The sequence below is a fragment of the Eulemur rufifrons genome, chromosome 9 (genome assembly GCF_041146395.1).
Source record: "Eulemur rufifrons isolate Redbay chromosome 9, OSU_ERuf_1, whole genome shotgun sequence".
NCBI classification, from domain to species: domain Eukaryota; kingdom Metazoa; phylum Chordata; class Mammalia; order Primates; family Lemuridae; genus Eulemur; species Eulemur rufifrons.
The window spans coordinates 27,150,357-27,173,838 of NC_090991.1; the positions used below are offsets into that span (position 1 = coordinate 27,150,357).

Sequence of the window (23,482 nt, forward strand, 5' to 3'; positions counted from 1 at the left end):
GATACAACCGGTGACAGCATCACACACTGCCACAGCCCTGCAATACAGACACCCACACGCACACAGAAACAACTGGTAACTCTGAAACAGGCAGACAGTGACACACAGCACCACTCCCCTCAACACACATAAGTGGGGGCACCCATCCTCCAAACACACACAAGCCAGTGTTGACCTGCACGGACAGACCTAAAGACACACGCACACCCTTACCCAGGCACTGCTGTCAGTGGCCTCTGCACACCCTCCCCACCCCCACAGGGACACCCTCGCTCCTTCACATACTCGCACACGCACACAGCCACGAGCAAACATAGCTCACATACCCCCGGCACCAGCTCCGGCAGCCCCGACGCCTTCTGCAGCCTCCTTTGTGGGAGGGGAAGAGCTCAGCCAGCCTTGGATGGAGCCTCGGTGAAGCCAACGCTCAGAGGGGAGAGGGTCTGGCCTGGCATGACCCTTGCCAGCCCCCTCAATTGGCTGGGTGATGTTCCCAAGCCTGGGTTCTGGGGACCCTTGGCAGTACCATGGAGCAACTGACAACCCTCCCACGGCCTGGGGACCCCGGAGCCATGGAGCCATGGGCACTGCCTGCTTGGCAGAGCTGGACTCCGGGCCAGGGGGGCGAACCTGGGGACGCAGCCCCAAGCGTTGCTGATACTCCTCCGGCAGCTCTGCAGGTTAGAGAACTGAGGCTTGAGGAGAGCTCCAAGCCCAACGGAGCCTGGAGCTCTGGGCCCATGGGGGGCATTGACCCTGAAGGAGCAGAGGCTGGGCTGCCCATCCTGGGGCAGCAAGCAGCGAGCTCTGGACCTGGCTGCCCGAGGCTGGAGGATGAGGAGGTGGAGCCTTTCCCTAAGGTAAGGGAGCTGTGGAGGGCTGGGGTCTGCAAGGTGGGAGGGGTCTCTCACCATGCCCCTCAGCCTGGCCAGGAGGCACAGCAAGATATGCAACCCCATGGCCCACTTCTCCTCTCTTGGTGTGTGTCTGTCTGTGGGTCTGTCTCTGTGACCATCTGTCCTCCCTTCACTGGGCAAGAATCTCAGTGGATCCATTTTTTGGCCATTTATCTGTTTTTCTGACTCTCTTTGCCAGTCTGTCTACATCTGGCCCTGGCCCTGCCCCTGCCCATCCCACCCCACCCCCATCTCTGACAGTCTGTCTGTGTCTCCTCCTCCCCGAGTCTGTCTGTCCTTGGGAGGTGGGGGATATAGGGGGTGTGGAGGTGTATGGTGGAATCAGAGTCCAGAGAAAGTGGACTCAGGGGAGGGGCTCTGCGCTGGGGCTGTGCCTGAGTCTGGGGTGGGTGTGAGCAGTCTCCTGTAGCAAATGGGGGGATCAGGACTTTGTGGGAGGGGGGCAGGGAACTCAAGGCCATGAGGAGTCTTGACGGGGAGGGAATGGGAGCTCAAGCTGGCATTTCCCAGGAGGAGAAGATGGGCAGGGGTGGGGAGCATCAGCAGGAAGGTCCCAAGGGTGGGGGTGCCACTGCGGGCAGGGAGGACTGGGCAGCCCCTTCTCTTGGGCTTCCCGTGCCCCTCTCTGAAGGCCTGGGATGCGGGAAAGAACCTTCTCATCTCCATGTCTTGGACAGTGGAGGGGGACGCTTTCACAGGGAGGGCTCTGACTGGGAGGGGTGGGCTCCTGAGGTGCCGTGCCCTGTCCTTTCCCATGCCAGGCCAAGCTGAACATGGGCTTTGGGGACAGGCCCAATCTGGAGCTGCTGAGGGCCCTGGGGGAGCTGCAGCAGCGCTGTGCCATCCTTAAGGAGGAAAACCAGATGCTGGTGAGGCTTGAAGAGCAGGGTCCCGCGTCCTGGCTGGAGCCAGGCCTTCTGCCTCAGTGCCCTCCGCCTCAGTGCCCTCCTCACCCCATGGACATCCCTCCAAGTGGGGGCTACATGGAGGTGACATAATCCCAAGCCCCAGAGAGGGTGAACTCCTGCCTAGAGTTGGCAAGGACCCCACTGTGAGCCCAGGGCGCTAGCCTAAGCCCTTGTCAGCTAGGATTAGGTCAGTGTGTGCTTCCCTTATGCCCCAATTCTGCCTGACCCCTTGTCAGAGGAAGAGCAGCTTCCCTGAGACGGAGGAGAAGGTGCGGAGGCTGAAGCGGAAGAATGCAGAGCTGGCGGTCATTGCCAAGCGCCTGGAGGAGAGGGCTCGGAAGCTGCAGGAAACGAACCTGAGGGTGGTGAGGACAGAAGACTGTTGGGTGGAGGCTGGGTGACCAAGGAAGAGGGGAGCCAAGGGCTGGGACTGAGGAGCGGTCTGGGGCTGGGAGTCATAGATTCGGCACCCAGGAAAGCACCGAAGGGGTGCTTAGGGGCCGAAGTGTAGGGACAGCAAATGCTGGCCAGGCCAGGAGGCCGAAGGTTCCTGGAGCTACAGGAGGGAGAGAAGGGCTGGGTGGGGAGGTTCCTGAGCAGGCAGGGAGCAGGATTCTGGGTACCACGTGCTGGTGCTGGCTGCAGCCTCCTGCTGAGCTCATCTCAGGGTGTAGAGCTGGAGTGGGGGCAGGGGTAAGACCCATCACAGTGGCAGCCCAGAATTAGCGGCATCCTTTGGGCCTAAACTAGAACATAGAGCTAACCCTTTCAGTCCCTGCTTGGGGACTGCTGGGATGGGGTGAAGTGAGGCTGCTGGTCCTCTGAGACCCCAGTCTGGGTGGAAGAAGGAGGCCAGGCTCCTAGGTTTTCAAGCTAACTCCTCCTTTGGGACTAGCTAAGTAGTGGGAGAAGTGCCCCATCCCTCAAGTGACCATTGGCCTTACCCATCCTCTGGCTAGGTGAGTGCCCCTGTGCCCCGGCCGGGGGCCACCTTGGAGTTGTGCCGGAAGGCTCTAGCCCGCCAGCGAGCCCGGGACCTCAGCGAGACAGCCAGTGCACTGCTGGCCAAGGACAAGCAGATTGCTGCCTTGCAGCGGGAGTGCAGGGAGCTGCAGGCCAGGCTCACCCTGGTGGGCAAGGTGCGAGGAGGCCCCGTCACTCCTTCCAGCTCAGCTGTCTACACAGGGCCGCCTTGCCTGGCGTAGGATGCCGGACGAGATGTTAATGAGATGCAAATAAAACGGAAGGTGGAGGCTGCTGGGGAGTAGGTTCCCCTGGCAACGGCCCAGGTGGGAGAGGGAGAAGAGGGTGGAGCCATGAGTCCCAGACCTGGGCATTTCTGTGCTCCAGGCTTGAGGCTGTGTACTGGTAGGTCTGGCTTTATGAATCCACACATAGTTCACCCTGAGTGGAGAGATGTTCATAAAGCATTTAGTACAGTGCCGGGCACACCTCAAGCTACCGAGAAATGTTACTGAGTTTGTGTGTGTTTAGATAAGTAGAAGCATGTGGTAGTACATGCTTGAACCCGGCATGCATACGTGAGGGGATGTGTGCGATCCCCTCCAGCAAGGCAGAGGGTGGGCTCTGCCCGAGATGTCATGGGGCGGGTAGGGGTGGGTAAGGGTTAGGCCCGACTCCCCTCCCTGTCCCGCCGCCCCAGGAGGGTCCCCAGTGGCTCCACGTGCGGGACTTCGACCGGCTGCTGCGAGAGTCCCAGCGGGAGGTGCTGCGGCTGCAGAGGCAGATCGCCCTGCGCAACCAGCAGGAGCCATCCCCTTCGTCCCGGCCCCCGGGCTCCGCTGCCCGGGCCAGAGCAGGGGCGACGGCCCCTGGGGCTCCGGGAGAGGTGAGCCCCGGCGCCAGGGCAGGTGTGTGGGTGCGTGCAGATGGGACGTGGGGGCGACCCCGGGATCTTCCTCTGCACCGTATTCAGATTCCCAACGACCTGGTGGTGGCATGCTCACTCCCAGGGGCTGGAGAGCTTTCCCATCCCCGGGCAGGATCCCCTTCCAAGCCTCCGGCGCTCGTACCTTCGCCGCGCCGCCCCCGGGGGTTCCCGGGTTCCGCCCTCTGTAGTCCTGCGCCCTACCGGGCCGCCCGGCCGCCCCCGCCGCGCCGCCAGTGGTACGGCCCGGCAGCAAATCCCTGGTTGCCCTGGCAGCCGCCCGGGGCCCAGCCCGCGCCGCCTCCTCCCGCCCTTCAGCGCCCGCCCGGCTGGCCAGGCCTGGCCTCGGCTACCCCGGGGCGGCCGTGCGGCCCCTCCAGCTCCAGGTACTGGCGACCCTCACCGAGTGAGGGGCTTAAGCAGCCCCTGTCCCGAGGCCCGGGGACCCACTCCGAACCCCCAGAACTTAGGGATCTAGCTTCTCTCCATCATCCTAGGTGGGCAGCAACTAGGTCCGCCTCCTTTTGGGAAGATGGATGGGAGGGGGGACCCGATAGTGACCAAGGCCTCCAGGTGGGGGATGCTTCTTGCTCTGATTTCGCCTCTCTGGCTGGCCCAAGGAGGGAAGTGCATCTCCCACGGAAACCTGTCCTCCTCCAAAGTTTGCAGGGAAAAACGGGAAGCGCAATAGGGTGGGCTAGAGGGAAGTCAGGAGGAGGGTCTGGCAAAGCCCAGATTGGATGATCTAGAACCCCTAGCTCTGGGAACATCACATCCCTGGGGGCCCAAGCAGCCTCCTAATTCTCTGCCAGTCACTGAAGGACACCCAGGACAGTTATTGAGTGCAGAGCAGGGCTGCTGCTGGAAGCTAAAAAGGGAAAGCTTTGGCCTGGATAAAGGACCCATCTCCCAGGGCACACATAGGTCCCAGCATCTCAAAGCACTTATGGCTCTGGGACACAAGGGTGAGGCCTCCGGACTTCCACATCAGCTGGAAATGATGAGAGGGGGCTGGCAGACAGTACCCTTCCCCCCCTCTTCCTAGGCAGGGATCTCATTGCTGTGTGATGGGGTGGCAACCTCCCCTGGGCGGGCTGGGCTGGGGGCAGGCCGCGCAGGGGACCCTGTTCTTGGGTGCCAGCCCCCTGCCCCTGGGCATTTCCAGGCCACGTCCCAGGAGTATGTGGACAACCCACCCGTGGTCCTAGGGGAGCCAGAGAAACAGCAGAGGGTGCAGCAGCTGGTAAGTCCTAGGTCAAGGGCTGGAGGCGACCTGCTGTGGGCAGATCTGCTTTCCCACATGAGGAGCCCTTGATTTCCACCCCACAGGAATCTGAGCTCAGCAAGAAGCGGAAGAAATGTGAAAGTCTGGAGCACGAAGCCCGGAAAAAGCAGAGGCGATGTGAGGAGCTGGTGAGCTCTTGACGGCTGCCTGGAGGCCAGCTGCCCCCTTCCCTAGGCCAGCCAGGTTGTGGGCTCCCTCTCGGCTTTGCTCTCATCCCTCCTGCTCTGCGGCGCTTTCCTCTCCTGGCTGACGTGGGTTTCGGGCAGGGGAGGAAGGCCTTGCCTGGCAGAAGGGCAGGGTCCTCTGTGTGGGGAGAGGAGGGATCTGGGTGCTGGGCCCCCTCCCCAGAGCTCCTCTGGCCCCTCAGGAACTGCAGCTGAGAGAAGCCCAGAATGAGAATGCCCGCCTGGTGGAGGAGAACTCTCGGCTCAGTGGGAGAGCCACGGAGAAGGAGCAGGTACCAGCTATGCCCAGGTGCCATGGAGGCCTGTGCTCCTGCTAGGATCCTGGTCCCCAGCAAGGGGCTTTCTCCTGCACCCCCCCGCCCCCCACACTGGGGTAGAGTATGAAGGGTATTATTCCCCCTGTTGAGGGAGCTGGTGGGACAAGTGTCACATACCCAGCTTCCTGCTACTGCCCCCTCACCAGGTGGAGTGGGAGAATGCGGAGCTGAGGGGCCAGCTTCTGGGGGTGACACAGGAGAGGGACTCAGCCCTTCGCAAGAGCCAGGGCCTGCAGAGCAAGCTGGAGAGCCTGGAGCAGGTGCTCAAGGTGAGGGGACTGTGCAGGTGGGGGAGGTATCGGGCCCTGGCACAGGGAGGAATGGGGACAGTAGAATCTGCTCTGTGTAGGGCATCGGGGGCTGAGGCCCAGTCCTGGTGCTGCCAGCTCCTTGCCTTCTCCAGCCTCAGTTTCTTTTCTAACAGAGGGGATCTGAGGCAGATGGTATCTGAGGCTCCCTTAGCTTAGATGTTCTATAGAAATGGAGTAGGGGGCTCTGGCCCTGACCCCAGGTCTTGTGTTTCAGCACATGCGGGAGGTGGCCCAGCGGCGGCAGCAGCTGGAGGTGGAACATGAGCAGGCTCGGCTCAGCCTGCGGGAGAAGCAGGAGGAGGTCCGGAGGCTGCAGCAGGTGGGGCAGGAGCGAGGGGAGGGTGGCAGGCTGCTGGACCCCAGCTTCGCCATCCGAGACGCATTTTCTGTATGCCCAGCACTGTGCTAGGCACTGGAGAGGCAGTGGTGATCACAAACATGTCCCCGGCCCATCAGCAAATAAGCAGATCCGTGAACAAGATGATTTGAGACACTGACGAGCACTGTGGGAGATGAGCAGGGTGGTGTGGCAAGAGTGGCTGGGATGGGGTGAGGCACCACATTAGAGGTCATCAGGGAGGGCATTCCTGAGGAGGTGGCAATTGAGCTTGCCAAGTAGGGGATATGCCCTGTGGCAGGGAAGGGCTGGGGGGAGGTGGTGGTCTGAGACCTGTGTGGCTAGAATACAGCAAGGATGGGCAGAGTAGCAGGAGAGGTCAAGAGCCAGATCCTGGCCAACCTTAAATGCCACAGGAAGAGTTTGAATATTTTGCTCCATGAGTGGTCGGAAGCTGTTGAAAGGTCCTAAGCTGGGGAGTAAAATGATCTGATTTATGATTTTATAAGATCCCAGGGGTGGCATCGTGGAGGGTGAACTGTGGGTTCGGGCATGGAGGGAGGCTGTGGCCAAGGAGGGAGATGGGTGACTGTCTGGACTCAGGTGTAGGCAATGGCAGTGGAAACAAGTGGACAGATTTGAAATATGTTTTGTAGATAGAATTGACAAGGCTCGTCCAGGAGCGGTGGCTCACTCCTGTAATCCTAGCAGTCTGGGAGGCTGAGGCAGGAGGATCGCTTGAGGTCAGGAGTTCAAGACCAGCCTGAGCAAGAGTGAGACCTCGTCTCTACAAAAAGTAGAAAAATTAGCCGGGTATGGTGATGCATACCTGTAGTCCCAGCTACTTGGGAGGCTGGGGCAGGAGGATCCCTTGAGTTTGAGGTTGCAGTGAGCTACGATGACACCACTGCACTCTAGCCGGGGTGACAGAGTGAGACCCTGCCTCAGGAAAAAAAAAAAAAAAGAATTGACGAGGCTTACTGTGGGATTCCAGCTGAATCTCTTCTCTGTCACCCATCTGCTGTATAAACCCTGCTGGAGGGTGGGCCTTTCACACCCAGGAGGTGAAGGAGGAAGGGGCAACAGATCTGAGGCAGGCAGTCCTGGGTCCTGCGTTCTGCTTTGGCCAGGTTTGGGTTGTGTGTTGGACACTCAAGGGGCGGTGTCTGCAGACAGCTGGACATGCAAGTCTGGCGTCATGGGGAAGTTGGTCGTGGAGTTACTAGGAGCCATCAGAGTGTTTACTTGTGTGACTAGATGGGACCCCCTAAGAGAGAGTAGAGAATATAAAGTGGGCTCAGTGCTGTGTCCAGGGGTACCCTAACATTAAGAAGGCAAGGCAAGGAGCAGGCGAAAGAGGCTGAGAAGGAGCATCTGGGGAGGTAGGAGGGAAGCCAGGAGGGTGGGAGTCCAGAGAGAAAGTGTCAGGCCGCCCCCCTCTCCACCCCTTGCCTTCTGGTCTAAGGTACGCTTCAGGGTGGGAGTTGGGGAGGGAGAAGCCTCCAGCCTCCCGCTTCCCTATCCTCCTTTCCTTTGCTCCCCAGCCTTTTCTTTCTTCCCCCTCCTTCCCTGCCTTCGCCCCTCCTGCCCTCCCTGCCTCACTCCTACCCCCTCTCCAGCAGCATTCTACTTCCTACCCCATAGGCCCAGGCAGAAGCCAGGAGGGAACATGAAGGGGCCGTGCAGCTACTGGAGGTAGGGTCCCTGGAGGTGGTCCCCAGCTCCAGCACCTTGGGAGGGAGGCAGGGGAACTTCAGAAAGAGCTAGAATGGACTGGGGGGGGGGAGGGGATTGTGGGGGGGGCCCTTAAATGCTCCAGGGCCTGGGGGAGTCCCCTCCACCATTGGCCTATTTCTCAGGCTGGGCACAGCTGGGCAGGGGCTCCTGAGTCTGGTGGCAGCAGTCTCTCATTGCCACCTACCCGCGGAGGCTGCCTTCTCCCTGAACTACCCTTCCATTTAGGAACTGCCCAGTCTGGGGAGCTGACTGCATGGTGTCCACTTAGGCCCCCCACTCTCCCTCTCCCTCTGGGTCAGTGACCTACGGGGCTATGGGTTCTAACCTCTCCTCTGTGCTTTCCTTTCCTGCCACAGTCTACCTTGGATTCCATGCAGGTACAGCCTGGTTCCCCCACCTCCTCCCTGCAGTTCCCCTCCCCACACCTGTCTGGGCCGGCTGAGCTGCATCCCCTCCCTCAGGCCAGGCGGTCCCAACTCTCACGTCCAGCAGAGGGGCTGTCATTGGGATAGGCTGGGGTTCCTACAGGACCCATGGGCTGTCCTCTCATCCCAGGCCTGCCACTGTGCCTGGCAGACACGGGGCCTTCCCTCTCTAGCCACTCAGACCGTGAGGCAGTTGATCACCGGTCTAACTTATGAACCTTGTGACTTCGGCCAGGGGAGGCCTCTGATATTGGAACTCTCCTGATGCTGGGGAAAAATTCTGAGAATTGGCCCATTCCTGCCATGAAGGTGTCCTTAGCTCCACTGTGGCATGTCAGGCCCACCTCTCCGAGGACAGGGGTTGGGTTGCTGACTGTGAGAGGGTGATAAGCTCCTGTAGTGACTGGGCAATAGTAGTGGTGGGAGGGTGCCCTAGAAAGCGCCAGAAGCAGAAGTGCAATGTCTAGTACATGCGGCTGGTGAGCGTGCGGCAGCCCCGGCCTTTGCTCTGGACACAGCCCAGGACTTCACCCCCTGCTCAGATGACGGTGGTGCCCTGGCCTGGGGCTGTGTGGATATGGCACAGGGGGCTGGCACTGGGCAGCTTTGCTGGGCCTGGTGGCTCATGGTGGGTCTTGGCCCAGGCCCGGGTTCGAGAGCTTGAGGAGCAGTGCCGCAGCCAAACCGAGCGCTTCAGTCTCCTGGCACAGGAGCTCCAGGCCTTCCGCCTGCACCCTGGCCCTTTGGATCTGCTCACCTCTGCCCTGGACTGTGGGGCCCTTGGGGACCACCCACCACCCCCCTGTTGCTGCTCTACCCCACAGCCCTGCCGGGGGTCCGGCCCCAAAGGTAAGGTGACATTGGCCTGGCATCCCCAGGCCTGGGGCTTTTGTATAGAGCAGGGAGTTCAGGGTCAGAGAAGGCCAGCAACTCATCCAAAGCCACACAGCAGGTTAGAGCTGCGCCTGGCTGGAATCAGGTCTGAAGGGGAAAAACAAAGCTCAGGGTAGGCACTGTTCTGGAGCCTGGCCCAGGCATCTCAGGCCACTGCTCTTCTCCCTCCAACAAGACCCCTGAGGTCAGGGCTGTGAGTTGGGCGCCAGGAGCCAGTAGCAGGCAGTATGGTGTTGTGGAGAGTTGGGGCTGGGGGCAGTCAGATCCGCTGTTCCCAGCTCCACTCACCTAACAGTCAATGAGATTTGGGGCACGCTGCTCAACCTCAGTTTCCTAAGCTGTAAAACAGGAATAAGTAAATGCATCTCATCAAGCTGCTCTGAGGATCATGTGGAATAATATATGTAAATCACCCACACCTCTGCTTAGTAAGTTGCCCTCCAAATTTTCTCGTCTTGTAAGGAAACTCGGCTATGGGGGGGCCTGACCCCATATCCAAGATGCTCCACCCTATCTCCCTGGCCCCTCCTCAGGCCACAGACCCCCAAGCCCATCTTCCCTTTAGATCTTGACCTCCTGCCGGGCTCCCCGGGATGCTGCACCCCAAAGTCCTCTGAGCCTGCCCCTGCCACCCTTGCTGGGGTCCCTCGAAGGACCGCCAAGAAGGCAGAGTCTCTCTCCAACTCCTCGCGCTCCGAGTCCATCCACAACAGCCCCAAGTCATGCCCGACTCCCGAGGTCAGTGCTGGGGAGGGGCCTGGGGTTCTGGCTTTGGCTTGCGGACGTGAGATGTCCCTGGCCTCTTCGGGGGTCCACAGGAGTTGGGTGGCCTGTGGGTTCCTCCCGTGGGCGGGGAGCTCAGGCACAGCCTGTCCCTGCCCTCCAGGGCCTGCCTGCGAGCCCCACCTGGGGCCACCCTGCCCCAGCTCCCGGGGGCCCAGGAAGGCCCTAGAGCCCTAGGCTGGATGGAGGAGACACTTTGGCGCCAGGCTGCGCGTAATGAGACTGTTCATAAGCGCGTCTGTAGCGGAAGAAGATGAGAAACAGCATAGGTTCTGGGATTCAAATCCCAGCTTTGTCTTAGGCAAGTCACTGACCCCTTCTGGGCTTTGGTTTCCTTTTCTGAATTCTGGAGCTAATAAAACCCACCTTCTACGGTGGTTGTGAGGATTACATGGGAAGATATAAGGCAAGTGCCTGTTTCAGTGTGGGACACACAGTAGATGCTTAACATACGGCAGCTATTATTATCACTAAGTCCTTGGGCATCACTCACAGCTCTTCTGATCGCCTCGTCCCTCTTTCTACCCACAAACCCCAGGAAGCGGAGGGGGCAGAGCAGGAGCAGCTCTGCTATCCGAGGGTTCAGACTGTGGCACAAGCCAGCCCCTGCCTCTGCTGCCCCCTGGTGGGGTAGGATGGTGGTGCTGGCTTTGGGTGCAGGGGGCCCCTTCTCCCAGGCTTTGGCGGAGAAGATAAGACGGCCTGCTCCCCAGCAATCTGGACCAGGGTTAGGGAATGGGGCCCCCACAGCCGTGGGCTGGGCCAGTGGACAGGCAGTTCTGAGTTCCAGGGCTGACCCGCAGAAGCGCTGTCACTGGCTATAGGCAGGGACATCTCCAGCCCCTTCTGCCTCCTGGCTTCCAGCTCTCTATAGTGGGGCGCTTTGCTGTGCTTTTACCTTAAGGAGGCAAACTGCCATCGACAGCCCCTCCCCACACCAGCGTGGCCTGACCCCCTCTCAGATGGGGGAGGTGGCCTTATTTATCGGCTGGTGCACAGAGGCCAGGGCTCAGGGAGGGACCCAGGTTATCCCCACTGCCCTTGCCTGGGGCAGCTGGGCTCTGCCAGGACCTGCTGGCTCAGGTGCAGAGAAAACATTGGGGAGCTTCTTGCCACTGGCCCTGTCCAGCATGTACGTGCTCACTTTCCTTCTCAAGGCAAGGGGTCCTCTGGCTCAGCCTGGAAACGCACCTGCTTGGCCTTTGGCCCTGGGCCCTGAAGAGGAAGCAGCCCTTTCTGTCTGCCCCCAGGTGGACACAGCCAGTGAGGTGGAGGAGCTGGAGGCGGACAGCGTCTCCCTGCTCCCAGCAGCGCCGGAGGGCAGCCGGGGAGGAGCCAGGATCCAGGTCTTCCTAGCGCGCTATAGGTGGGTCCCTCACCCTCACTGCCCATCCCCGCAGCATTTGGGGTGTATGGGAGGAGGGGGCTGGGTAAACACAGAGACCTCTGGAGGTGGTGTGGGTGGTACAGGGACCCCAACTGGATATATTCTCATAACCTAGTCGGACCAAGGTGGGCGCAGTGAGTACTCTATTTTGCTAAAGGTGGACAAGCAAGTGTCGGTACAAGCTTAGTGCAGTGGGGGAGAGAAGACGGGACATGGAGGCACAGCGTAGGTTGCTGTCCTCCTTCTCTGTGCCCCGTTCAACAGCTACAACCCCTTCGAGGGCCCCAATGAGAATCCGGAGGCAGAGCTTCCGCTGACAGCGGGCGAGTACATCTACATCTATGGCAACATGGACGAGGATGGCTTTTTTGAAGGTAGGAAGGTAGTGGGGGTCATTCTGTCCCTTCCCCTGCCTGTAAGCCCCTGTTCCCAAAGACCTCCATCCACCCATCCATCGCCTCTCCCCAGCATGCTCAGCCCACCATGCCTTCTAAGATTCAGCTAAAAGGCATACACAGACCTGGCAGGCAGTGGGGAAAGAGAAGGAAAGGGATCTGGCCCCAACCAGGACAGGACAGGGCATCCCACAGTCCAGATGAAGGGTGGACTGTCACAGGGGATTTTGGCTAGATTTATTTTTGTGCTGGTAGGCAGGGCATGGCAGTGTTTCACAGGACACTCGAGCTCAGGCCTGCAGCGTAGATTTGATGCTGGGCTCCAATCAGGCGTGGAGAGGGGGGGTCAGGGTCCAGATCCCAGGAGAAGGTGTTAGCGGATGGTTAGCAGTTGTCAGGGCCCGGGCAGGGCTCGAACTTCAGGGCAGTTCTCCAGTTCCTGTGGGGAGCCAGAGGGCTCACTAGGCAACCGATGCCTCATTGAGACTGGGCAACAGGACAGGGCATGTGGAAGAAATGGCCCTGGGACACTGCCCCAGGGTGGCCCCGGCCTGGGCACCGGGCCACATCCGTCAGCAGCTGGGCGGACAGCACCGAGTAGAGACTGGTGTGAGGCGTGGACAGGACAGGGCAAGGGCTGAGACTGTGCGTGGAGCTGTAGGAGAGGAGTTAGATCTGAGTCTGCAGCGCCGACAGCTTGGAGCCTGCTCAGCTATTTCCCTGGGCCTTCTGCCTGGTATTTGAGTGACGATACCTGGCTTTGTGGCCTAGACAGCTAATCTCCCCATAGGGGTAGATGACAAAGAGCATGATTAAATAGCTTCCAGGAAAAGGATACCTTTTTTATGGAAAAAAAAAAAAAAAAAAGAGAATCAAAACACCAAAAAACCCAAGCACCTTTTTTTTGGAGGGGGGCAGCGAAATCCTAAGTATTAACTAACCACAAATTGCTAGAATTCGAACCCTACCATCATGGGTAGATTGGGATAGATTTAAAGTCACGTAGACAACTGGGTGTAGGATGCTGTATTCCCCATCACACTTTAGCTAAGGGACTGCTTCGTCTGTGTCACATGTGGTCCCACCTGGACTGTCCTCAGTGGCACAGGCTTGGGGAGCACGTGCCTGACTCTGCCAGGCTCCAGCTTCAGCCTTGCGAGCTCTATTTGCTCGATGTGAAGGTCCTACCTACTCCTCAGTGAGTGTGAGGTGCTCGTATTCGTTTCCTGGGGCTGCTGTAACAATTATTGTATCACCCCTGGGTCGCTGGAAACAACAGACATTTAGTCTCTCACTGGCCCCTTTGGAGACCAGAAGTCTAAAATCAAGGCGCTGGCGGGACTGCCCTCCCTCGGGGGCCCCTAGGGCAGCCTCTATTCCTCGTCTCTTTCAGCGTCTGGTAGCTCCAACTGTTCCTTGGCTTGTGGCCATGTCCCTCCGGTCTCTGTGTCTGTGGTCACATTGCCTCTCTTCACCTGTCTCTCCTCTGTGTGTCTCTTATAAGGACACTCATCATTAGATTTAGGACCCACCCGGATAATCTTGGATGATCTCATCTCAAGATCTTTAACTTAATTACCTCTGCAAAGACGCTTTTTCCAAATAAGGTCACATTCACAGGTTCCAGGGATTAGAACATGGACATATTTTTGGGCGGCCACCATTCAACCCACTAGAGTGCTTATTATAGCTAATGTATCAAGAGTCCCTATTGTTTCTGCAAGTTTCCTTTTACCTTTTCTTCCCTCCTAGCATATGCGGAGGGAGGGAGTGGGGGTGGGAGGCACAAGTTACTGCCGGGGAAACGCAGGCGCCCCTGCAGCTCAGACCCGCCTCCACTCACCCCTCTGCCCCGCACCCTGGGCCCTGTTCTTCTTCCTCCCCAAAAAGACACAGCAGCCACCAGCTGTCTGTTCTCTGAGAATTTTTTTTCCTTCTTTAAATTGACTATAACATGACACGCAGAGTGCCCAGTTTCCTTGACATCCCTCAAACAAACAACAACAAATGCTTTACAGTACTCAAGTCTTCAGAAGAACTGACGCAGGTGACAGAACTTACCATTGGTCACTGCCTGGATGGACAGCTGTCAGTCATATCCTGGACACAGGCCTGCCAGGGGTCCTAATCCTCCTAGAACCCATAAGTGACTCTTTCCTTTTTGACTCTAAGGGTTCCTCCCCTTGCCTTGATGAGGGGGGTGTGCCCCTCTCCCTCTGGGGAGGTGTTTTCCACAAAGGGAAGTTGGGGGCACCCCAGCCCCCACTCCTCAGTCCTGTGGAAAACCCACTAGGGAGCTTTCCGATCGGTAGAATCTGTTTTCCCGGCTTGACCTGTTAATTTTTTTCAATTTTAGTACAACAATATGAATTTATTATTTCAATTTTTTAATATGGAAGTTTTCAAATGTACAGAAACGTACAGTGGACACTATGTACCCACCACGTCGATTCGACAATTGTTAACATTTTGTCGTATTTGCTTTATCTATATGTAAGTTTCAAAATGATTTAAAATTAAATTGTAGGTAGCATGATATTTTACCTCAAAATACTTCAACATTCATACTTAGAACATGGACATTCTCCTACATCCTGGGAGCAGCTGGGAGCTTGTGAGAAACGCAGAATCTCAGCCCCACCCAGCCCTAACTGAGTTAGCGTCTGCGTTTTAATAAGTCTCCAGGTGATTCGTATTACACATTAAAATTTAAGAAGCACCGTCCACATAACCAAAATGCTGTTATCACACCTATGAAAACTCTCTAATCCACACCTTTACTGCTCCTGTCTTTTAAAAGCACTGACAGTTAAATGTTGATTTGAATCAAATGTTTAAGATCACCCACTAGCTGTTGCTAAAATGCATTTATTTGACTGGTTTTTCTTCCCCCCCTCTGTCTGTCTTGCCCTTCCCTGTCCTTTCTTGTCCTTCCTGTGCCAGGGGAGCTCATGGATGGCCGAAGGGGCCTGGTCCCTTCCAATTTCGTGGAGCGCGTGTCCGACGACGACCTCCTGACCTCCCTCCCTCCGGAGCTGGCGGATTTGTCCCACAGCTCAGGCCCTGAGCTCAGCTTCCTGAGTGGAGGTGGGGGTGGCAGCAGCAGCGGGGCCCAGAGCAGCGGGGGACGCAGCCAGCCCAGACTGGAGGAGGAGGATGCAGGGGACGAGCTCAGTCTGAGCCCCTCACCAGAGGGCCTGGGCGAGCCTCCTGCGGTGCCTTACCCCCGACGCCTGGTGGTCCTCAAGCAGCTGGCGCACAGCGTGGTGCTGGCCTGGGAGCCGCCTCCTGAGCGGGTAGAACTGCACGGCTTCCATATCTGCGTGAATGGGGAGCTGCGTCAGGCCCTGGGGCCCGGGGCGGCCCCCAAGGCTGTGCTTGAGAACCTGGACCTGCAGGCCGGACCCCTCCATGTTTCTGTCCAGGCCCTGACCAGCCGGGGCAGCTCCGACCCTCTGCGCTGTTGCTTGGCGGTGGGTGCTCGGGCCGGACTGGTACCCAGCCAGCTGCGGGTCCATCGGTTGACAGCCACATCTGCTGAGATCACCTGGGTGCCCGGCAATAGCAACTTGGCCCATGCCATCTACCTCAATGGGGAAGAGTGCCCACCTGCCCGCCCCAGCACCTACTGGGCCACCTTCTGCCACCTACGGCCTGGCACACCCTATCAGGCCCGAGTGGAGGCTCAGCTCCCACCCCGAGGGCCCTGGGAGCCAGGCTTGGAGCGGCCAGAGCAGCGGGCTGCCACCCTGCAGTTCACCACACTCCCAGCAGGTGGGCAGGCTTGGGTCCTGGTGTCCATAACACCCAGGAGGCCAGGCCACGGGTGACACAGGGAGGGGAGATGAGACGGCCAATTGGGCTGGTACCTGGCAGGGAGTGTCTTACACTGCTGGGTCTTGTGCCTTCCTTCCCCTAGGCCCACCCGATGCCCCCCTGGATGTGCAGATTGAGCCAGGGCCCTCCTCTGGAATCTTGATCATCAGTTGGCTCCCAGTCACCATCGATGCTGCTGGCACTTCCAACGGTGTCCGTGTCACAGGCTACGCCATCTATGCTGATGGGCAGAAGGTATGGCCTGGGGACTGTGCCCATCTGTACCCTGGGGGTGGTGTGGGTCCCTCCTTGCTGAGGCTCCCTGGCCTGGCACAGAGATGCCCAGCCCTGCACTTGGGCACTATGCGGCAGATTGGTTAAGAGCATGGGCTTTGGCAGCACATGACAACGGATTTGAAAACTGTTCCACCACTGAAGCCACAAGCCCAGGAGGATTCAATGAGATAAGGCATGCCAGGAGCTTAGCATAACGCCTGGCGTAGTGCTAGCTACCACTACTGTTGTTGTGTCCTCAGCCTCCCCTTCCCAGCCTGTGTTCCCCTGCAGATCATGGAGGTGGCCTCGCCCACGGCAGGCAGTGTGCTGGTGGAGTTGTCCCAGCTGCAGCTGCTGCACGTGTGCCGAGAGGTGGCCGTGCGCACCATGTCGCCGCATGGCGAGTCAGCCGACTCCATCCCAGCTCCTGTCGCTCCAGCCCTGGGGGCTCCAGCCTGCCTGCCAGCCCGGGTCTCCTGCCCCTCACCACGACCAAGCGCGGAGGCCAGACCACCCTTTGCTGTAGACTCCCCGGGGCCTGGAGACCCCAGCTCTCCTCTCCAGCACCCTGCCCCCCATGGAACTCAAGAGCCCCTGGGGGGTTCCCCAGCAAGCCCTCCAAGAGAGACGCTAAAAGGATCCCAAGAGGAACCTCCAGCACCTTGTGCCCAGGTACTCTGTCTGGGCAGGGGACACAGGGCAGGCTTGGAGAAGGCCTGTGGCCTGGGCCCTTCCTCAGTGCCTGCCATTCCAGGAGGAGGCGGGGGCAGCCGTGCTGTGCGCCTTGGAGGAGAGGAGGGTCAGTGAGCCAGCCCAGGGCCAGAGGGCCCCTGGCCCTGCTGCTCCCTCACTGGCCGAGCAGGAGGCCCAGTGGACTTCGGGAGAGGCCCGCCCGGCACCCTGCTCCACCCAGGGAGTGGTGGCCCAGCGGGTGCCGAGCCCTGAGTCATGCCAAGGAGGAGACACGGGGTCTGGGCTGAGGCCCAGGGCTGAGGTAGGGGTTGGGGACACACTATGTCCCCTCGAAGAGTCAGGGCCTGCCTCCCTGCCTCTGCCAGCCCAACCCTGGCTGCCCTCTCCGCTTGTTTGCCGCTCTGGGCCGGCTCTGACACCTTTGTCTGTGCTGTATGTCTGTTTCTTTGTATATTTTTCTTCCCAGATTTCTCTGCCCATTTGGCTCCTGTCCCTCTTCCCCTACCCCGACCCCCTTATGTCCACCTCCGTTCTGGGCATGATTCCTGCTCCCTCTGCCAAAGGACCTGTTTTATTGTGGCTGGGGCCACCCCTGCCTGGAGTCCCCTGTGTCCCCTCACTGTTCCCCCATCTCTCCCGCCTTGTCATAAGGAGGATGCTGCAGAGCTCGGGGTTCGTCTGGTGAACTCCCTTGTAGACCACGGCCGCAACTCAGACCTGTCAGATATCCAGGAGGAGGAAGAGGAAGAGGAGGAAGAAGACGAGCGGGGTTCCAGGACTTGCTCCTTCCAGAAGCAGGTCACTGGCAACAGCATCAGGGAGAATGGGGCCAAGGTAATGGGGCTGAGAGGGGCTGGTGGGCCTCAGGCCTCAGGCTCCAGGGGCCTCCACCACATGTGTCAGCAGCTGCTCCAGCCGGCACTGAGTGCCACCAACATGCTAGGTGTGTGGCCTGGGCCCTGTCCTGAGCAGCAGACAGGAAGTGACCCAGGATTGGCCTCTGCCCTCCTGGGAAGGAAGGGGAGGAGGGGCTATCTCTGCACCTTCTGTCCCTCCAGCCCCTCAGAGGCTGGTGCCATCTGAGATCCATGTGCTGGGAGCTTCTGGGAGGGGACGGGGACACCTCTCCACTGTGACAGGCATGGCCAGCTGTCCCACAGGGTCGGTGCCTTTTCGTCTCGTGTGCTCCCTAATTCTTCCTGTGGCTCTGCGGGGCCAGACACTGCCCCTCTGGTTCTCTCCTCTTGGAGGAAGCTGCGGGAGGGCTGTGGGGTTGCCCGTAACCCCTGCCCTCATTTGGAGGCAAAGATCACAGCTCTCTCCTCTTCCCCACACACCTCTCTTCCCCGCTGCTCTCTACTCCCCACCCCAGCCCCAGTCCCAGCCTGACCTCTTTTGTGAGACTGACAGCGACGAGGAGATCTTGGAGCAGATCCTGGAGCTGCCCCTCCAGCAGTTCTGCAGCAAGAAGCTTTTTATCATCCCTGAGGAGGAGGAGGAGGAGGAGGAGGAGGAAGAGGAGGAGAAGCAAGGGGCAGACTGTTCTTCCCGAGACCCTGGCCTACCTGAACCTGTGTTGCTGGGGCTGGGCTGTGACAGTGGTCAGCCCCGAGGACCTGGCCAGTGTCCCTTGTCTCCTGAGCCGTCCAGGGCCGGGGACCACCTGGAGGACATGCCTGGATTAGTTGGTGGAAGCAGCCGGAGGAGAGGAGGGGGCTCCCCTGAGAAGCCCCCAAGCCGCAGGCGGCCTCCAGATCCCCGAGAACACTGCAGCCGACTCCTCAGCAACGGGGGGCCCCAGGCCTCTGGGCGACCAGGCCCCGCACGGGAAAGGGGTGGCCTCCCCGTGGTTGAGGGCACCAGGGGTGGACCAGAGGCTGGTGGGAGAGGGCGGCCGGGCTCTTCTCGGAGGTGCCCCCGTGGCCAGGCCCTGGAGTCCGGCCTGGCCAGCTGCCTCTCCCCCAAGTGCCTGGAAATCAGCATCGAATACGATTCGGAGGACGAGCAGGAGGCGGGCAGCGGGGGTGTCAGCATCACCAGCTCCTGCTACCATGGAGATGGGGAGGCCTGGGGCACAGCACCTATAGCAAGGTCCAGGGGGCCTGTGAAGGTCAATTCAGGCCCCAACCCCTACCCACGCCTCCCGGCCTGGGAGAAAGGGGAGCCAGAGCGGAGAGGCCGCAGTGCGACTAGCAGAGCCAAGGAGCCACCCTCCCGGGTCCGTGCCGCTCCCCACCCTGGGCAGCCCCCTGCCTGCTGCCACCTGGTGGCCCTGCTTGCTGCCCACCAGCCACTCCCATTCCACGCTGCCGCCTCCATCAGCAGAGGTGGGGCTGGGCCTCCGGGCTCCCTCCCCTGCCTCCTCCCACCCACATTCCACTGCTTTGCTGCTTCTGCTGATCAGAACTGGGATGCACAATACTCTGTTGTCCCTAGTCACCTGTTGCTGCCTTTGGGCAGGGTCACTCTTTCCTCTGCGTAGCTAATTATGGGTTTAGGACACTGACTGTGATGCCATGTCCAGAGTCGCCCAGCCCTGGTGCTGACGGGACGGCCCCCTCTCACATGCTCCTTGGCTAACTCCAGTCCCCTGTACCACACTCATCTGCTGGGGGACAGGGGCTGGGGCCTCCCCTCGTGCCCTTCCTCCCTCCTAGGGCTGTGTGTGTCTCCAGCAGGCTAGGCCGAGGCTCCAGGAGAGGGATGCTGTGCTCCTGCTCTGCTGTGCTGCTTACGCTGACGCTGACTGGCCGGAGCGCGGGGAGTGTGGGCGGGGTCCTCTCCCTGCGGAAGGGCCTGCCAGAGGGATGGTGTGTTACTTCTGCCACCTGTTGCCCTCTCTTTGCAGCCAGCAGAGACTGGAGAGCCCAGAGGGCAGGACAGCTCTGGGCGGAGGGGCCCCCAGAGGAGAGGGGCCCGAGCCCCCAGGCCAGGCACCACCGAGCTAGGTGAGCAGGTGACGGGGGCTGGGCTCAGCCTGGGAGGGCCTTTCCTGACCCCCTGGCCAGAGCCCACTGAGTCACTGCCCTCTCCACACCCATCTGCACAGGCCCTCCAAGGAGCCCCCCAGAAGTGCTGGCTTACCAGGACCTACCTGTCAGGGTCTTTGTGGCTCTGTTTGACTATGACCCCGTGTCAATGTCGCCCAACCCTGATGCTGGAGAAGAAGAGCTTCCCTTCCGGGAGGGTCAGATCCTGAAGGTGACTGCCTCTGCGTCGGACCCAGAGCTCCAAACTGGCTAGCCAGGTCCTCCCTTCTCCCTCCCTTCCTGCACTGGCGGTGTCGTGGTGGAGAACACGGCTTCCAGAGCCCCGATGATGTGGGTTTGGACCCTGACTCTGCTGTTCCTAGCTGTGCAGCCTTGAGCAGATCACCTAAGCCCTCAGGGCCTTAGTCTTCTCACTGGTAAAATGGAGATACTCTTAGTGTACCCTACTGGGTTGTTTGTGGATTAAATGATTCAATGGACATAAAGCGCTTAAACTGCCTGGCACATGGTGTCAGCACAGTGTCACTGTTTGCTGCTGGCATTACTATTTTTATTACTCCTCCAAGTATTGACTGGAGGCTCCTTGCTAGTGCTCTGAGGCTATGGACACCTGGTCTGGGGGCTTGGGGGGATGGCCATGTAGACAGTGGATAAAGATGATACAGAAACGGCTGTTTTGTCTTATCCCTCTGGGCCCATCCTTTGCTGTTTTCCCCTTTTCCTGTTTCACGTCCTACAAAAGGGAGAACATTCTTCTGTTCTCCCTTCTCCCAACACCCCAAGTGGGGTGTTGCCAGAATTCAGGGCTTGGGGCACAGAGAGTGAGCCGAACTGGCTTCCTGAGACAACTAGTCTTTGCCTCCAGGTGTTTGGGGACAAGGATGCTGATGGCTTCTACCAGGGCGAAGCTGGGGGCCGGACAGGCTACATCCCCTGCAATATGGTGGCTGAGGTGGCCGTGGACAGTCCCACGGGGAGACAGCAGCTGCTCCAGCGGGGTTATTTGTCTCCAGATGTTCTCGTTGAGGGCTCAGGTATGACTTGCTGCTGTCCCTCCCCCACCTCCAGCTACCCCAGTTCCAACTCCACCCCACCCTGAGTGACTGGTGTGTCTGGGGTGTTCCAGTTACCCAGAGTCTAGCAGAGCTGCTGGGGCCTCACAAGCCATGCCTGCGGGCCGGCCACATGGGCAGGAGTCTGTTGCTGAGGGGATGGGCGTGTTTCGAGGATACAAGGATGCTAGCCATGCATTTGGGGTCCTGGAGGCCGGGTGGGGCTCTTGTCGGGGATGGGAGATGAATGCCCTTGAGAAATGAGCTCAGGACCCTGGCCCAACCCTGAGAGGAGACTCCAGAATCACTGTCCTGTCCCCCCACCTCCCCTGCCTCAGTTTCTCTCTTATATATACTTGCCTTCCCGGATCAGGGAACGGTCCCTTTGTGTACTCCACAGCCCGCACAACTGGGCCTCCTCCCAAGCCCCGCCGCGCCAAGAAAGGTGGGTAAGATCCCATTCTCCCTCGGGCGCCCGTGAGGATGTGTGTGGGTGGGGGTGGTGCTGCCCCGCTCTCGGGGGGTGGGGGGGGACACCTGTGGGTTTTGAGCAGGTTAGGGGGATCAGGGCAGACCTTTGCCCACATCCGCTCCCCCTGCGGGACTTCGCTCCAGTGGGGATGGGGGATGGTTTGCAGAGACCTCTGTCCCCAAAGGCACCTGACTGTGGATTCTGTGTAGCCTGGAGCACGTTGTCTACCCTTTCTGGGCCTTAGGTCACTACCAAACCAAAGGTTTGGGCGGCTGTGCCCTCTGAGCGTCCTTTGTGTCACTGTGAGCGTCCTGCCTGGCCTCACCTTCCCAGCCTGGGGGGCAGAGGGCAGGGAGGGATGGGCTCATGGGCACCCTCTTTTCACAGCTGAGTCGGAAGGCCCTGCTCAGCCCTGTCCAGGTGAGGTGGGGCAAAGAGATGGGGTGGGTGGCCCATCTGGCCTCTCGGGGGCTACCGCTGGCAGGGAGGTGGTGTTAGGGGGTCAGCAGGGATCCAGTGGTTAGCATGGGGTGGGGGGTCTCGAGAGAGTCCTGAGTCTTCTCCCCCTCCCCTGCAGCGGCCCCCAAGCCGATCCCCTCTGCTGACCTGAAAGCTCCCCACTCCATGGTGGCTGCATTTGACTACAACCCCCGGGAGAGCTCCCCCAACATGGACGTGGAGGTGAGACCCCTCAGACAGAGTCAGCGAAGGGGGCGAAGGGGACGGTGGCAGGGCCTCCTGGGGCCTGACGCTGCTTCTCGCTCTCCACAGGCAGAGCTGCCCTTCCGGGCAGGGGACGTCATCACTGTGTTCGGGGGCATGGACGATGACGGTTTCTACTATGTGAGAACACTGGGGAGGAGGATGCTCCGCACCCCAGCTCACCCGCCCTGCAGGGAGGGCTCTCCCAGAGCTGGGCAGGGGGGTGGGCAAGAGACCCTGACGGAATCTGGGGGAATGGGACAGGTCACCTCCCTTGACAGTGATTTTGGCCCAGGCTGTTCCCCACTGGCCTCTTTCCTGGTCTCAGCCTCACGAGCCTCTCCTCTGCAGGGGGAATTGAATGGACAGAGGGGCCTGGTTCCATCCAACTTCCTGGAGGGCCCTGGGCCTGAGGCAGGCGGCCTGAACAGGGAGCCCAGGACACCCCAGGCTGAGAGTCAGGTCAGTGGGGAGCTGGGCCCTCAGCTCAGCAGTGCGGTCTCCACCCTGCTGCTGTGGTGGTGGGGCCAGGCCAGTGTCGCCAGAGGGGTGCGGCTCTGTGTCCAGGGCAGAGCTGCTGAGTTACCGCAGAGGGGAGCCCAGCCAGGCAGCTCCCCCGACTGTGTGTGCCCCTCTCTGCCGAGGGGTGATAGCCACGACTCTGACCCCAGGCCATCTGCCCCAGGTGAGGGGGCCCTGTGGAAAAGGACCCCTCTGCCCCCCACACCTCTAGCCAGTCGGCCCCTGCATCAGGGCTCTACCCTGCTGGTGTCCCTGCCTCCCAGGTGCCTTTTGTAGCCAGTTGCTGAATGCCGCCCGGCTTCCCGGGTCCTCCTCCTTTAGCACCTGGAGTGCCAAATTAAGCTCCAGCCTCAGAGGGCAGGGAGAGGATGAGGAGGCCCAACCAGAAAACCCAGGGCTTCCAGGTGCAATAGGTCTAAACGCAAAGGCCATGCACAGCGGGACCCGCCCCTGCACCCGGGCCCCCTGGTGACTGGGCGGACAGCATGTGCGTCTGTCCCTAACCGTCTCCTCTCTTTGTTCCCTGTTCTCAGAGAACGAGGAGGAGAAGAGTCCAGTGCTAGATGGAGATAGATGTATGTAGAGAGAGCAACATGTAAGTGGGGGGACCGGCCCCCTCTGTCCCATGTGACCCCCCACTCCCACATGACCCTATCAGACCTCGCTCCTTTGTCTCAAGTGCTGGAGCTGACCTAGCTTTTCCACCTTCCAGGGAAGGGGGAGGGAGATCCTGCCATGAGCCAGATATTTGCATATAGGATCATCCCTCCCCTTCCCTGCTTCCCTTGCCTTGCCTTTACCCAGGGCAGTGCCAGCTGTCATAGGATGACATGTCATCTTTGTATGTGATGTCTCATATTAGCTGGTGCCTCCTATCCTGTAACACGTGCGGCTTATAGAACATCGTGTTACATCCATTTTATGACTCATCAGTGGTATTATGATACTACATGACTGTGGTATTATAACATTGTGATCGTTATTGGTGACAAGATGACACTGTAATGCTGCCAGTATTAGTAGGCTCCCCACCCTTGTCCTCTGCATCATGACCTGTTAGGATGATCACATGCATGATTTTACTTCCAACTCTCAATTTTCTCTGTTTGTGGATAAAAGTGAGACCTTGATGACTTGAAAGCCACAGATAACCCAAAACCTTTCTTTTCCGGGCTCAGAAACCCCTCCTT

The 23,482-nt window shown here is 59.6% G+C and overlaps 1 protein-coding gene across 3 annotated transcripts; it reads left to right on the plus strand.

The window, feature by feature from the left end:
• The first annotated feature begins 527 nt into the window (after nt 1–527).
• On the plus strand, nt 528–22,855 carry TSPOAP1 (TSPO associated protein 1). Of its 3 annotated transcripts, none has more exons than XM_069481132.1 (31): nt 528–860; nt 1,679–1,786; nt 2,062–2,190; nt 2,785–2,964; nt 3,489–3,674; nt 4,879–4,956; nt 5,043–5,126; nt 5,366–5,455; nt 5,647–5,769; nt 6,026–6,130; nt 7,793–7,843; nt 8,242–8,262; nt 8,955–9,159; nt 9,770–9,942; nt 11,238–11,353; nt 11,639–11,748; nt 14,713–15,543; nt 15,689–15,840; nt 16,153–16,533; nt 16,616–16,861; nt 17,209–17,388; nt 17,933–18,772; nt 19,403–19,502; nt 19,604–19,755; nt 20,410–20,578; nt 20,970–21,041; nt 21,456–21,488; nt 21,646–21,749; nt 21,840–21,911; nt 22,122–22,232; nt 22,826–22,855. In XM_069481132.1, the coding sequence occupies exons 1-31, from the start codon at nt 528–530 to the stop codon at nt 22,853–22,855; spliced, it is 5,565 nt and encodes a 1,854-aa protein (XP_069337233.1). The 3 variants fall into 3 exon arrangements, with proteins under 3 accessions (XP_069337233.1, XP_069337234.1, XP_069337235.1); XM_069481133.1 differs by having other exon boundaries at nt 20,997–21,041; XM_069481134.1 differs by lacking the exon at nt 2,785–2,964.
• Nucleotides 22,856–23,482: the final 627 nt, after the last annotated feature.